This window comes from Eurytemora carolleeae, unplaced genomic scaffold (assembly GCF_000591075.1).
Source record: "Eurytemora carolleeae unplaced genomic scaffold, Eaff_2.0 scaffold85, whole genome shotgun sequence".
Lineage (NCBI taxonomy): Eukaryota > Metazoa > Arthropoda > Copepoda > Calanoida > Temoridae > Eurytemora > Eurytemora carolleeae.
The window spans coordinates 3,709-18,166 of record NW_019396334.1 but is presented as its reverse complement, the minus strand read 5'-3'; the positions used below and the strand labels follow the sequence as shown (position 1 = coordinate 18,166).

Genomic DNA, 14,458 nt, shown 5'->3' with positions numbered 1-14,458 from the left:
AAAGGTAACCATCACATCATAAAAAATAAAAAAACTATTATTAAATATGAACGAAAAATCGGCCACAGTTGTCTTTGAAAAGAGTACTAATACCAATTAAGAGCTAATAGGTTGTTTAGTTTACCATAAAATTACCCAAATAAGTGATCAGAGCTGAAAACTTTAGAATGTGATATCCTTAATCCCGATCTGTTAATTAATCTGGAGATTAAATTCATGAGGAAAACAAGCAATATTTAATCTGGAGATTTAGAAAAAGAGTGGATCAAGCATTAATCCCGATATCCACCATTCTAAAGTTCCCAGCTCAGTTCCCTTAATCCAAAATGAGGTGATTGAAAAACTATCTTTTTTTATAAGTTCAAAGTTTATCAAAAAATAATGTCTCATTCTTTGTGGGAATAAGTTTACAAGTTGAGAAATGTATCATTACTAGTGGTAATGGAAATTAAACAAGTTTTGAACATAAGGTGATTTATTGATTATTAATAATAAATCGTTAGTACACAGTTAATATGTTGTATATCCGTGCACCTTACAACTGCACAGATGTTTCCTTCAACAACTATACACGTCCTTGATCGTTTATTTAATGAAGGTTTCTTTTCAATAAAACAACTTGTTATGAGGAAAACGTATTCTTCTTCACAGTTCATCTTTTCATCGACACTTTCTCTAACAAACTCTTTCACCCAAATATGTACATGGGAACCTTTGTACATGGGAACCTTTGTGTATGGTAAGCCCCAGCCAAACCAAACCGCAGACATCCTGATATCCCAGAATAGAAAATCCGGGAATCTGATTGGTGGATCAGCTGAGCGCCGGGACAGCGTCGACCAATCAGAGTGTAGGGATTGGTGCTAGTATCAGTATATCCCGCCTTACAGTGCGGGACAGGGGGAGATCATTATCTGCGAGTGAGCCCAGTTTGTAAACAGTAGACAAACAGTGTATTTGTGGTGGGGCACTGATACCCTAGTATACAGATAAATACAGTGTACAGTAGTGTTTACAATATACATGTACATCAACATATAAAATCTTGATTACAACAATAATAATAAACAAAGTGTGAATAATTGTACTTTTCCAACCCGTGAATTTATGTCTTTTTAACAGTGTGTTAGATTAAAATTTTCGGAGAAGATATCACGTTGATAGAATGAGTTCTGAAGATGGAGGCAGTGATACAGACAGCCTTATTCGCCTTCAGAGTCCGCCTGGCGAAAGAGCGGATGTTACACGCCCCCCGGGCACACCCCCACACTATGCCACGCCTAGTCCTGATAAGAAGATGTGGGGCGGGCCTATGATGCCGACACCCCTCCTCGCACTTCCAACACTAAATTTTTCAGTAACTCAGGAAACCGCATTTTAACATTTAAAAATTTAAAATTTTCAAGAAATTATTTTGAAAATGTATTTTTAAGAAAATTTCATTTAGCATAAAAAAAATACAAGCACTTGCTTTTCAGACCCAATTAATGGAATATTTCTTAGCTAAATCAAATAGATTATCAAGTACAATAGGTGGCAATATTTTCTCACATTAGTTGACATGTTTTCAAAATTAAATAAATAAGTGTAAAAACAGAAAATAAAGAACACATAAAATTATTATTATTTAACTGAAAGATAAGCACTTATATCTTAAAATATTACTATTATTAATAATTTTTTCGGGCACAAAAACTGAGTTGACAATTGTGATGTCAGAATACAGCTGTACTGACAGTGTACAAATTCTACGTTGCCATCTATTGTACTAGAATCTATTTGAGCTAAATATATTAAATCATGTGCTACTATACACCCCGGACAAAGTTATTCTTATTCTATTCACAAGTAAAAACAAAAATAGAAATTTTAATTTTAGATGGATTAACTTAATTCTTGTTATCTCAAACTTGAGTTAGTTAAAAACAAATTGCTCAAGTAAAAAATTATGTATCCAAATGAATTGATTTCTTATCCAAATTTAAACTATATATATTGTTAGATCAAAAAATTTAAATTTAAAATAACAATGGTTCAAACCATCTGGTTGCAAAGATATAGTGCAAATTTGAGCTTGTGGCAAATAACAGATATTTTGTACATGTCAATAACGTATTATTAAACTTTATAATCAAGAATTATTAAAAAAATACTTTTGCATTGGAAGTAAAACCAACTTAATGCATTAAAATCTGAAAGTTATTAGTTCATAAGACAAACAGAAAGTTTCTGCACTCAATTCTTCGGCATATAAAACTCATTAAAAGATTTAAAAGGGTTTGGGAAAAAGGAACTGAACACTCGTCACAAATTCACATCACTATTTATTCTATGATTTTAAATCTTTTTCATAGTTTTTTTCGTGCGTTTTCTTGCTCAAACTGATTCAATTTTCATTTTTTTAATCGGAGTTAAATTTAAATTCATAAAAATAAAATAAAAAATCAATTAGTTCTAAATTATTTCGATGTCCGATCATAACTCATGAACCTTTCAGGACCGATTTGCCTCAAGTTTTGATTGGGGAACTCGGTAGAACCAAAGAAATGTTTTTGTTTGAGTTTTTTATTTGATTTCTAGGAAAAACTGTAGGAAAAGCTAGGTTTCCAAGATAGTTTATATTAATATACTAAAAATTATCTTTACATATATAGTGGTAATCTCTGTTGTCTGTTTGTTTGTTTGTCAGATCATAACGCCTGGACCAATTTGCCTAAAATTTTTATTGGGGAGCTCATAAGAACCACGAGAATGTTCTTAGCATGTAGCTCTTAGTTGATTGGGTTGATTGGGTTTATTGGGTTTATTGGGTTTATTGGGTTTATTGGGTTTATTTGGTTGATTGGGTTTATTGGGTTGATTGGGTTTATTGGGTTGACTTTTACAAAGTTTCAGGCAAAGCTGGGTTCTTAAGCTACTTATTTAATAATAAATAATACTAAATTGGAAACCCAGCTTTAAATGGATCCAGTACTTTCCCACCCACTCAACTCTTTTAAACCCAGCTAAGAACATTCCTATACATGGTTCTTCCGAGTTATCCAGTCAAGATTTGAGGCAAATATGTCAAGGGGTTCTAAGTTATGATCTGACATACAAACAAATATACAGAGATTACTACTTTATATACATGGATAATAACCCTAAAAATCAAACTATGGTTATGTTCATATTGGGACTTAATCTAGACACCCACAGTTGCTGGGCTTTAATAGAATATTAAAAATTTATTTGTGAACAGGGGCGCTTGGGGGGGGGGGATTTGTTTAGAAGAAAGGGACATCATAATGTTAGATAAAGTTAATTACAAAACTGTTTTAAAACCTTATAATGAAATAAAATCTTAAAATCAATTATTTACCAAGGATTTGGTCTAGTATTAGTTCACAAATAAACTACTTTGTGAGTTTTAATCAATGTGCATCAGAATCTTTTACATGGTAGTATTTCATGTGATCATTTGTTCATTGAAACCTTTGTACATTGGAACCTTTGTACATTGGAACCTTTGTACATGGGAACCTTTGTACATGGGAACCTTTGTACATGGGAATCTTTGTGTATGGTAACCTTTGTACATAAGATTTGAACATGAGAAGTTTTGTAAATGTAAACATTTGTACATGTGCACTTTTTTACATAAGTACCTTTGTACACGGGAGTCTTTGTACATGAGAATCTTTGTACATGATAACTTTTGTATATGGAAACCTTTGTAGATGAGAACCTTGGTTTATAGAAAACCTTTGTACATGGTAACCTTTCTACATGGAAACTATGCTTATTAAAACCTTTGAGCATAGGAACCTTTGAACATGGGACCCTCTTTGAACATGATAACCTTTCTACATGGAAACTTTGCTTATAAAAACCTTTGAACATTGGACCCTTTAGACATGGTAACCTTTTAAGACATAGACCCAGAGAGCTATGCAAAGTTGCATAAATTTTCAAGACTGATTCGACTTTAAAGAGTTGATTTGACCTCCCTTTGTAGCTTTAGACATGTATAATATTTGATTTGACCTCTCTTTGTAGCTCTAGACATGTATAATATTTGATTTGACCTCCCTTTGTAGCTCTAGAAATGTATAATATTTGATTTGACCTCTCTTTGTAGCTTTAGACATGTATAATATTTAATTTGACCTACCTTTGTAGCTCTAGACATGTATAATATTTGATTTGACCTTCCTTTGTAGCTCTAGACATGTACAATATATACATGTATAATATTTAAGATCTATCAAGCACTTGTTTCAAGCTTAAGTATTTAACAAGTAATTGTTAAAAATCAATTTCTGCGTGAGATTTTAGTTGTTGTATGATAAATAAAATACCATTTTTATCTGGACACCCTGTATATATTTGACGAAATATCATTTTTAAATGAACACCAATATCGTTTTTACCTGGACACCCTGTATATATTTGATAAAATATAATTTTTATCTGGACACCCTGTATATATTTGACGAGATATGATTTTTAAATGGACACCATGTATATATTTAATCAAATACCATTTTTACCTGGACACCCTATATATATTTGATGATAACCATCTTGTTATTGTACCATGGGTTGAAATTAATAAAAGTATAATGTACTCTTGGTGTTTACACTACTGTAGCTTGTTTACCAGTATAAACTCTATATAATACCCCCGCAATTATGATATCAAAATATAAGAATAACAATAAACGACGTGATAATATTCTTTAATTGGGTTTTATTATATATTTTAATAATGTCAACCTTCTTTGTATTTTTGTCGTAAGATCCAGCCCCCCCCCCCCCCACCATCTACATCAATACTGCACCGCTTCTTATATGATAATTATATTTAAACAGTCGTCGAGTATATTCTTATACAATTAAGAAATATACGTTTTATCGATTTTATAAACAGCTTACAATGTATAATTATCCCTTTAAGTTAGAATACAGTTTCATGTCTTTGTAACAATAGATATTAGACCTGGCTTAGTCCTACACTCAATATTATACCAGGGATAAATAGAAATTTAAGAAATCGTATTTTTGAAAATTGAAATTATTTTTTTAAAACATATCACTTGGAATTTATAATGTTTAAACGGGAAAATATTTATCCCGGTATTTGTTGGCAAGCCTGGGTTCAGTATAATATCTTCCAAGCTCCTCCCGCCATTTGCCGCCATATTGTGTCCGCCATTTTGCGTGCGCCGCGCCCCGCAACTTTTCTCGTGTTCCCGCCATATTTGTGAGTACAATGGGAAATCATAGAGGATGAGATTTCGTATTCATAGCTACATGTAGCGATGACAGCTCAAATGTTAACAATCTTATTTTTGCCACATTTTTTGTCAAATATTTAAATATCTCCTGTTATTTCGACACTTTTCACCCTCTTAACACTCAGCGCACATTGAATCAAATTTACCTCAACTTTTAGATCTTGACAGACTATATTTTATTAACAAGTAGATATTAGGAAAATATGCAATTGTATAAATATAGCGTTCAAAAATGTGATTTGAAAAAGGTTGCTACAGTGTGTGAAACTTTGGAGGAGAGTGGTGATATTGAGAGATTAGGAAGGTTTCTTTGGAGTCTTCCTGTAGCACATCCTAACGTTGAGGTAAACTTTTAGGAACTTTCTGAAGAGGTAGTCTTTTATAGAGACTATTGAGTAGTGAATATCTTAATATTTAGTTTATGAAGAATATTGGGAAGTCTTTTGGAACTATTAGGTAGTGATTATCTGAAAAGTTAGTTAGTGAATATCTAGATAGGTAGTCTTTAGATACTAGTGGGCAGTTAATATCTGGATAGGTAGTCTTTAGAGACTAATGGATAGTGAATATCTGAATAGGTAGTTTTAAAGAATATTAGTCAGGATATATTGTTAGGCCTGTTAAATAATGTATATAGATATTCTTTTAAGACTTTTAGGCACTTAATATCCTAAAATAGATAGTTTTTAGATACTTTTAATTACTTTAAGATATTATGACTCGAACCAGTTCAGAATCAATCAGAAATTACCTGTAAAGGGACTGTACAGGAAAAATGAAAGGTGGTATAGGATGAAACCTGAGAATCTCGAAGTTGAACGATACCTATAAGACACCTATCTGATGTTCCTGTCTCGAGAATTGATATAAAACTGTGTCAAATTCATACAAAATTCATATACATGCAATTTTGTATAAAATTTGTAAGTTTAAACAGATCATATTTAGCAAATACGAAACCAATCTGAAAAAGACTATATCGTACAAAAACCTGAGAATATCAGGTTTGCTCCTGTTATAATTATTTAATTTTTATTTTGCAGTTTTAATAAATATAGTCCGTATTACGTCACCAGAAGTTCAGCCAATGGCAGTGCAGTATACTGGTCACGTGATTTTCATCTGTATAATCGTTTTCAGCTTGGTTTCGTTGAATAAGATCTGTTTAATACTACAACTTTTATACAAAATTGCATAAATATAGATTTCCGTTTAAATTTGACACAGTTTTATATTAATTTCTCAAAACAGAAACATCAGATAGATGTCTTATATGTTTCATTCAACGCCTGAGATTCACAGGTTTCATCCTATTCCCCCTTTAATTTTTCCTCTAAAGTCCCTTTAAGAAAAAACGCCTGGAAATCTATAAAATAATTTGGGCAGTTTGCTTTTAAATTTAAAACTTAAACTACTCTTTTTCAGGAATTAAACCAAAGTGAAAGTGTACTTCGGGCTAGAGCAATAGTAGCATTTCATCTTGGAAACTTTAGGTTAGTTTAACTTTATTTTAACAGTTAGGACCTGGTCCAAGCAAACTGTAACTTTAAATCACAATTTTACCAATTAAACTTAAAGGAATTGAGTCTTTGCCACAAACTCTGATTTACTAATCCCTATATCTTCGGAACCCAAAGGTGTAGACCTTAGATGTTTCAAACTATAAATTTTGTTCCATAAATAACATAAGTTTGAAATATCAAAGGTTTCCACCAACAGGTTGCAACGATAAAGGGATAAGTTGTAAATAAAAAAGTAATTCTGTAAATTAAAAGATTTTTAAAAATACACAAATAAATAAAGATTGAAGATCGAGCTGTGGTTTGTACAGGGTGGGTAGTGTTGGTGGAAAATAAATAAACATATACGCAAAACGTAATGTGTTATAGATCAAAGTGAAAGTGAAGGTTTAAGTAACCGAACCTATTGAAATTATTACTACATGAAAAAATGGACCAGAGGTCAAAACTTTAACGTTTTGAAAATCCAGGGATCAAGCAGTTATCCGCGAGTCCGTGACTTTTATCGTCAGAGGATTAAGTTAATTCCTCAAGAATAAAATTTAAGGGTTAAAGCGCATTATCATAAAATTTAAAATTGTCACTCTGGATATCGAGATCAATTGCTGAACATGCTTTTTCCTCCAAAAGGTTTGACCTCTGCACTTATAAAAAAGTGATCCTATAATTTTTTCTGTTTAGGGAAATGTATGATATATTAGAAAATAATAAATTTTCGAACAAGGAGAACAGTCATGCTAAACTACAAACTCTTTGGTTAGAAGCACATTATCAGGTACACTGTCGTTTATAAGTTGCAAGCTCTTAAAGTCATTCAAAAGTTACAAGATCTCATGTAAAAATCAACGAAAATTTTGGCAGTTACTTTTAAAAAACCAAAGCTTAATACAATCAATTTTTTTTCTAAAATGTTCATTACTAGGGCTACGGTAAATAAGTTATTAAGGTAAAATCAAAGACAAGAGGGTTGCTACACTTTTAAATCGACCCAGTCTAAAAACTATTACAATTTTTTAAAGCAGTCTGAATTTATGGCACTCCTGTATGCCGAGTCAATTAGCGCCTGATCCAATCAGGGTTCAGTCATGTGTTTGTTGTCTATTCTGAACCTTTAATAGGCGCTATCAGTAAATGGAAATATTTACTTCTACTGAACCTATGGTGATGGGGTACAGTATTAAAACTAAAGGGATATGTAATGTATATAAGTAGTATTATTACTAGAAAAATCTTTCTTAAAAGATTAGGAGGAGGTTTAAGATAGAAAATGTTATAAAAAAATATAAAGATATATCTGGACAAAATACGTGATAAAAAATAAAATAAAAATACAAAAATAGAGTTTTAAACATAAAAATTTAAAGACGTACGAGAGCAAACACATTAAAAAGGAAGAGGAATAAATATATGATAAACTAGGATTGAGTGGACTGTATAAGAGGAATAAATGTATGATAAACTAGGATTGAGTGGACTGTATAAGAGGAATAAATGTATGATAAACTAGGATTGAGTGGACTGTATAAGAGGAATAAATGTATAATAAACTAGGATTAAGAGGACTGTATAAGCTGAATAAATGTATGATAAACTAGGATTGAGTGGACTGTATAAGAGGAATAAATGTACGATAAACTAGGATTGAGAGGACTGTATAAGAGGAATAAATGTATTATAAACTACGATTGAGAGAACTGTATAAGAGGAATAAATGTATGATAAACTAGGATTGAGAGGACTGTATAAGAGGAATAAATGTATGATAAACTAGGATTGAGTGGACTGCATAAGAGGAATAAATGTATGATAAACTAGGATTGAGTGGACTGTATAAGAGGAATAAATGTATGATAAACTAGGATTGTGAGGACTGTATAAGAGGAATAAATGTATGATAAACTAGGATTGAGTGGACTGTATAAGAGGAATAAATATATGATAAACTAGGATTGAGAGGACTGTATAAGAGGAATAAATGTATTATAAACTAGGATTCAGTGGACTGTATAAGAGGAAAAGGATAAATGAACTTGAATAGTAAAACGTGATAAACCTCCTGTTCATAAATTACACTTCGTTTGTATCTCTAGCTGGTAGATACAGTGGGATTAATAAAATTGCGGACTATGAAGACAACATTTCAGCCATCTTATTTATGCGTATTTGATGTTGTTTTTAATATCTGTACATGTGTCTCTTTATGTTGCTGTCTATCTAAATATTTTGCTTTCTATCTATCTATTTTGCTATCCATCCTAATATCTTTCTATCTATCTAAATATGTTGCTTTCTATCTATGTTGCCATTTATCTAAATGTATTGCTATCTATCTAAATATATTGTTATCTAGCAAAATATATTGCTATATCTAAATATCATGCTATATATCTATCTATCTATCTACCCAAATAAGTCTATCTATTTAGCTTTCACGCAAGCGCACAGTAATACTGACAGATTAACGTGAATTAGCTGTGGGGCCTTTAAATTATAGACTCCTAGTTTGATTAATCAAAACACCGGCTATATACAGGCCCACCGATAGATAGATTAATGAAGGGAGATAGATGGATAGATAGATAGATAGATAGATAGATAGATAGATAGATAGATAGATAGATAGATAGATAGATAGATAGATAGATAGATAGATAGATAGATAGATAGATAGATAGATAGATAGATAGATAGATAGATAGATAGATAGATAGAAAATTATTTGATAATATTTACCTGCACGCTATACAGTTTCATCCTTACAACAAGATAATAGAACTATTATTGAAAGAATAGAAAATACAGAAACTAAATGATAAATGATAAATAATAAATGATAAAAGATAAATAATAAATAATACTTGTTTTGGATAAAATTACTGTGCTCTCTGAAAAGTAATTAATGAGAAAAAAGATAGCGTGCAAACAAAACTAACATTCAATCTGCTAAATCTACGAAAGATTATGAATTACATTTCTAATTGTATTGCGGTGTACTTTTTGTAACAGTTATGTGCATCATTCAAATTATCGATTGTCGTAATTAAAATGACAGTTCATTTTAAAATTAAGAAAATGATGAAGATATTCCTTTTTTCTCTGGGACAATTGATAATTTTCAATTGCGGTGACTTTAATGATACTTAACCATGGCGCATCTATATAAATAAAGTAAAGTTATAAAATAATATTCTCTGTTTTTTTCACCGATCAATAGCTCATAAACCTCTTGACTGATTTGCATCAAATTTTCATTGGGGAATTCGTTGGTTTGAATATTTTAAGTACAAGGGGTCAAAAGGAATTGAGTCCTTGCCACAAACTCTGCTTTTCTAATCCCATTATTTTTGTCTTAGACTTTAGATATTTCAAACTATGTATTCTGTGGGTTAAAGTAATCAAAGTTTGAAATCTCAAAGGTTTAAACCATCAGATTGCAGAGATATTGGGATCAGTCCCTATTTGAGTTTGTGTGAATAGAGAATGAAAAAAATAATATATGATTTTGTCTAGTGTCATCTATTTTTCTAGAAATGAAACAAATGTCTAAAAAGTATTGTGTTTAGGAGGCAGAAAAATTACGAGGGCGACCCCTGGGACCAGTAGACAAATACAGGTACAAGTACAGTACAGTACAGTACAGTACAGTACAGTACAGTACAGTACCGTACAGTACAGTACAGTACAGTACAGAACAGTACAGTACAGTACAGTACAGTACAGTACAGTTCCTTTTTCAAATAAATATGCACCACGGCGGAGGTTAAAGTAAACAATTGTTTATGTTTATTAATTGTTAATTATTAAAGTATTAATTATTGTTAATATATATATTTCTTTTAGGAGAGAACACGCAGTTTGCTTCGGGAATGGTATTTACAAGGTATTTCCATTTTAATTTCTTTTTTTCGTTTATGTTTCAAAGACTTTGCAACTTTAAAAACAAATTAAAAAGTAAAATATACTTTTTGCTCATATTATGAAATATTTAAAACGTTTGTTAAATTATCGAATTGACAAAATCAAATTATCTTTTGCGTTTCGCATTTAGTTACAGTTTTAAGGAATCTTATGTATTTTTGATTTTGTTGTAAAGTTAAAAGTCATAACTTAAGTCTAACAGTCGTCTTCCTATTCTACAGTTGTATGGGTCTGCACGCAGATTTAATAGTTCGATCTAGCAAGCTTTGATTTTGATCAGAAAACATCGAAAAAAAAACATATTTATTATCATATTCATATATATTATCGATGGATGCGTTTTATATAAAAATTATGAACATCCAACTCTGTAAGTTTTAAGATTGTTTACAAAACACCAAAACGCGATTGAATTCAAATTGAGGAAATCGAACACATCCAAGTATGTTCGCACCCCGGACTGACCGGGGCAGGGATACATTAGGTTTAATTTATTCTATTTAAAATCAATCCTAGGTTGGTCTCATGGTAAACAATCTATTAGCTTACTGAGTTGGCAGTTCATACTTTTTTTTCGTTTAAAACGCATATGTCGACAAACAAGTATTACAAATTATGATTAACAGGTCAAAGTGTGATTGAAAATTTTCTGGGATAAGGACCTAATGGATAAAAATCCGCGTGATCTAAGTGTGTCCGGGATGTATAAATTGTTGTTAAACCCTAAACTGTTTAGATCCGTATCCAAACCCGAGTAAGAAGCGAGAACTGGCCCAGGCAACAGGGTTAACACCGACTCAGGTAATTCAGTGCGCTTCGTGGCCCACGCAGGACAAATTAAAGTGAATTTCACGTAAGGTTGAAATCTTTTATGTTATCAATCATAACTCTTTTTGAATAACATTACTTTCTTTAACATCTATATATTTCAAGTGGTAATCTCTATTTGTTTGTTTGTTTGTCTGATCATAACCCAGGAACCCCGGACCGATTTGCCTCATAATTTGATTGTGGAACTCGGTAGAACCACGGGAATGTTCTTAGGTTGGTTAAAAAGTGTTTAGTGAAGTAGGTCGACTTTCCATAAAATAACTTAGTACCCAGGCAAAGCTTGGTTCCTGGTTAATGACCTAATATGTTTCTGTACACCAAATAATAATAAAATAAAAGAGGTCACAAATTCGTACCACCGCTAATGTCGCGAAAATTTGACTTTTTCTTCTGTCTAAATGGTTGTGCCCGTGGAAAATATTTTTCCGTGCGAATACTCAAAAAGTTAAAAAAAATTGATGTTTTAACACTCTCTAAATGTTTTTTATTAACTAATGAGTACTGTCCATTTTATTTAGTAGAATTAATTCGAGGTCCCATAAATGTTAAAGCAATTATAAAATTGGCTGTAAAAAAAATCACATTTATTGGATATTTTATACACCTTAAAGGAATTGAGTTTTTGCCACAAACTTAAATTTTCTAATCCCTATATCTTTGGACCCCAATGTCATAAACCTTTGATATTTCAAACTTATATTATTTGATCTAATAGAAATCATAGTTTGAAATGTCAAAGGTCTACGACATTGGGTTGCAAAGATATACGGAAGAGAAAATCAGAGTTTGTATCAAAGACTCAATTCCTTTAGGAAAGAAAATACAAAAGCAAGAATTTTGATAAAAAAATTATCTTTTTAATATTTTAATTGTTCAGGTTGGAAACTGGTTTAAAAACCGACGTCAAAGGGATCGGGCTGCGGCCGCCAAAAATAGGTAACTTATATTTTTATCTTTTTGGTTTCATTTCTTATATATCTACGAGATAATGTACGTTTTTAAAATCAGTTTAGAATTGATAAAAAAGAAAAAAAAAGTTTGAAATTATAACTTTTGAATGATCAAGATCAGACTTATCTGATACCATTATGTAAAATTCAATTAAACATTTTTAGAGTTTCTATATAGAACCTATTGACGAAAACAGTTTATAGATAATAATCTATCAAAACCGATTTGTTTTAACTGATGTTGCAACTGATTATAACAGTTTTGATTTAAACGAAAATAAAGCTGGCGTTTCAATATTGATTTATTTTTAGTTTAGAAAAACACCTGTTAAAAAAAACCTGTTAAGTAAAATGTATATTTCTCAATCATTTTAGAAGATTTGAAATGATACTTTTATTCATTTTTGGTTCCATACCAATTTCATCAAAGGAACACCTTTGCACCAAATTCAAAATTAATTTCTATTTCTTAGCAATCTGACGGTGTAAACCAATTATGTACCACACGCAAATCTGCCACTTTAGTAAAAGTAAATTCAACCTATATGAAGCATAAAGTCTAACCACGTAAACCTTGTTGCACCGGCTTGTCCTGTCCATAGAGCTAGGTACAGTAAAAGCTGGACCGGAAAGGTTGACCCGGCTCGGAAATTCAAATGTACTACGGCTGCCCGTGACCAGAGCTTGTTGGTATAATTTTGTTAATGACTACATCATCAGACTGGATAGATTTAAGGATTATACAATTATAGCTCAATTCCTTTATTTGTTAAAAAAAAAATTGTTACCGCATTGTCTCAGTTAAAAAAATCCGTTAACTGACAAAAATTATTTATTTCGTCGCACCCTCTTTCAGAAAACTCAAAGAATTGTCATACATGATTTTTTTTTTTAAATCATTAATTTATTTTAAGGATTATATACACCTCTTGATAAAATATTTTGAATTGTTGGGTCTCCTAAATATCTAAAATCTGTGAACAGTAGATAATTGTGCGGACTGGAAGATATCGTTTTTCTTTTTTTAGAAGAAAAAAGTTCCAAATTTCGAGAATGCACTAAATTTAGTTTGCAGACATTTAACCTTTTCCTTCCTACCCTTCCTAAGGGGGGGGGGGTAGTTGGTACTGGTTTAAGTGGTTGGTGAGAGTTGAAGGGGGGAGGAGGGTCATGAGGTCTTATTTCAATCAATAAAGATGTATTTAATCTAACTCAGTCGTGTGCAGCTGCAATCTGATAAAAATAAAACAAAAAAATAGTTTTTGTTTTACAAAATTTTAAGCCTTTTCCTACAATTAATTAGTTGCAAAATTGTTATTATATTAATAAAGCATTGCTTTGATCTTTTTTACTTTCGCTCTCCCCCCTACTTTTTAAAATTTTTAATTTTGCCCATGCCCGATATCAAGAAGTTCAATTATATCAAAATTATATCTTTGCAGAATTAACAGAAATTGTTCCGAATCATTAGTAATTAGCAATTAGTGTTTTTAGCAATATCAAAAAGGTAATTAATAGTGGGCACTAATTACCAGCTTTATTTCAACTTTAATTTATCAAACGTTTTTATATTTTTCAAAATTAATTGTTTGGAAAAACTGGTTTAATTTTCACATTCTTTTTAATTCCGTTGTACGTTGAAGAATTAAAACTTTATGTTTTTTTGTTTGTTTGGTGGTTTTGTGGTCTTTAGTAACAGATATACAGCAATAACGATCTGACAATGATATTATAAATTTATTACTTTAAACTAAAAATCTACCAAGAATGTAAGGCAAAAAAAGTTTATTGCGGTCGTGTATACTCTGTGTACATATTGAAACCAGTTCTTTTTGGGCGGAATTTGAAAACAAGAATAGATGCATCAGTGTTCGTTTAGTTTCCGAGGAGGTTAAAAGAATTAAATTTTGAAAAGTTTGATAATTCACATAATAGATCGATTCCTATGACCAGAATATTT

At 31.2% G+C, this 14,458-nt stretch overlaps 1 protein-coding gene across 1 annotated transcript; it reads left to right on the top strand.

The window, feature by feature from the left end:
- Positions 1-872: 872 nt before the first annotated feature.
- LOC111701151 (homeobox protein SIX6) lies at positions 873-12,546 on the top strand. The gene is made up of 8 exons (XM_023472319.1): positions 873-1,366; positions 5,528-5,623; positions 6,705-6,772; positions 7,481-7,574; positions 10,363-10,473; positions 10,643-10,679; positions 11,454-11,518; positions 12,426-12,546. The coding sequence occupies exons 1-8, from the start codon at positions 1,166-1,168 to the stop codon at positions 12,486-12,488; spliced, it is 735 nt and encodes a 244-aa protein (XP_023328087.1). The 5' UTR covers positions 873-1,165; the 3' UTR covers positions 12,489-12,546.
- Positions 12,547-14,458: the final 1,912 nt, after the last annotated feature.

Bases quoted from the DNA above. Each gene is read 5' to 3' on its own strand.
- LOC111701151 (XM_023472319.1), top strand. From the start codon at position 1,166: ATGAGTTCTGAAGATGGAGGCAGTGATACAGACAGCCTTATTCGCCTT. The intron at 6,773-7,480 runs GTTAGTTTAACT...TTTTCTGTTTAG, and splicing joins TTTCATCTTGGAAACTTTAG to GGAAATGTATGATATATTAG. The intron at 10,680-11,453 runs GTATTTCCATTT...TAAACTGTTTAG, and splicing joins TCGGGAATGGTATTTACAAG to ATCCGTATCCAAACCCGAGT.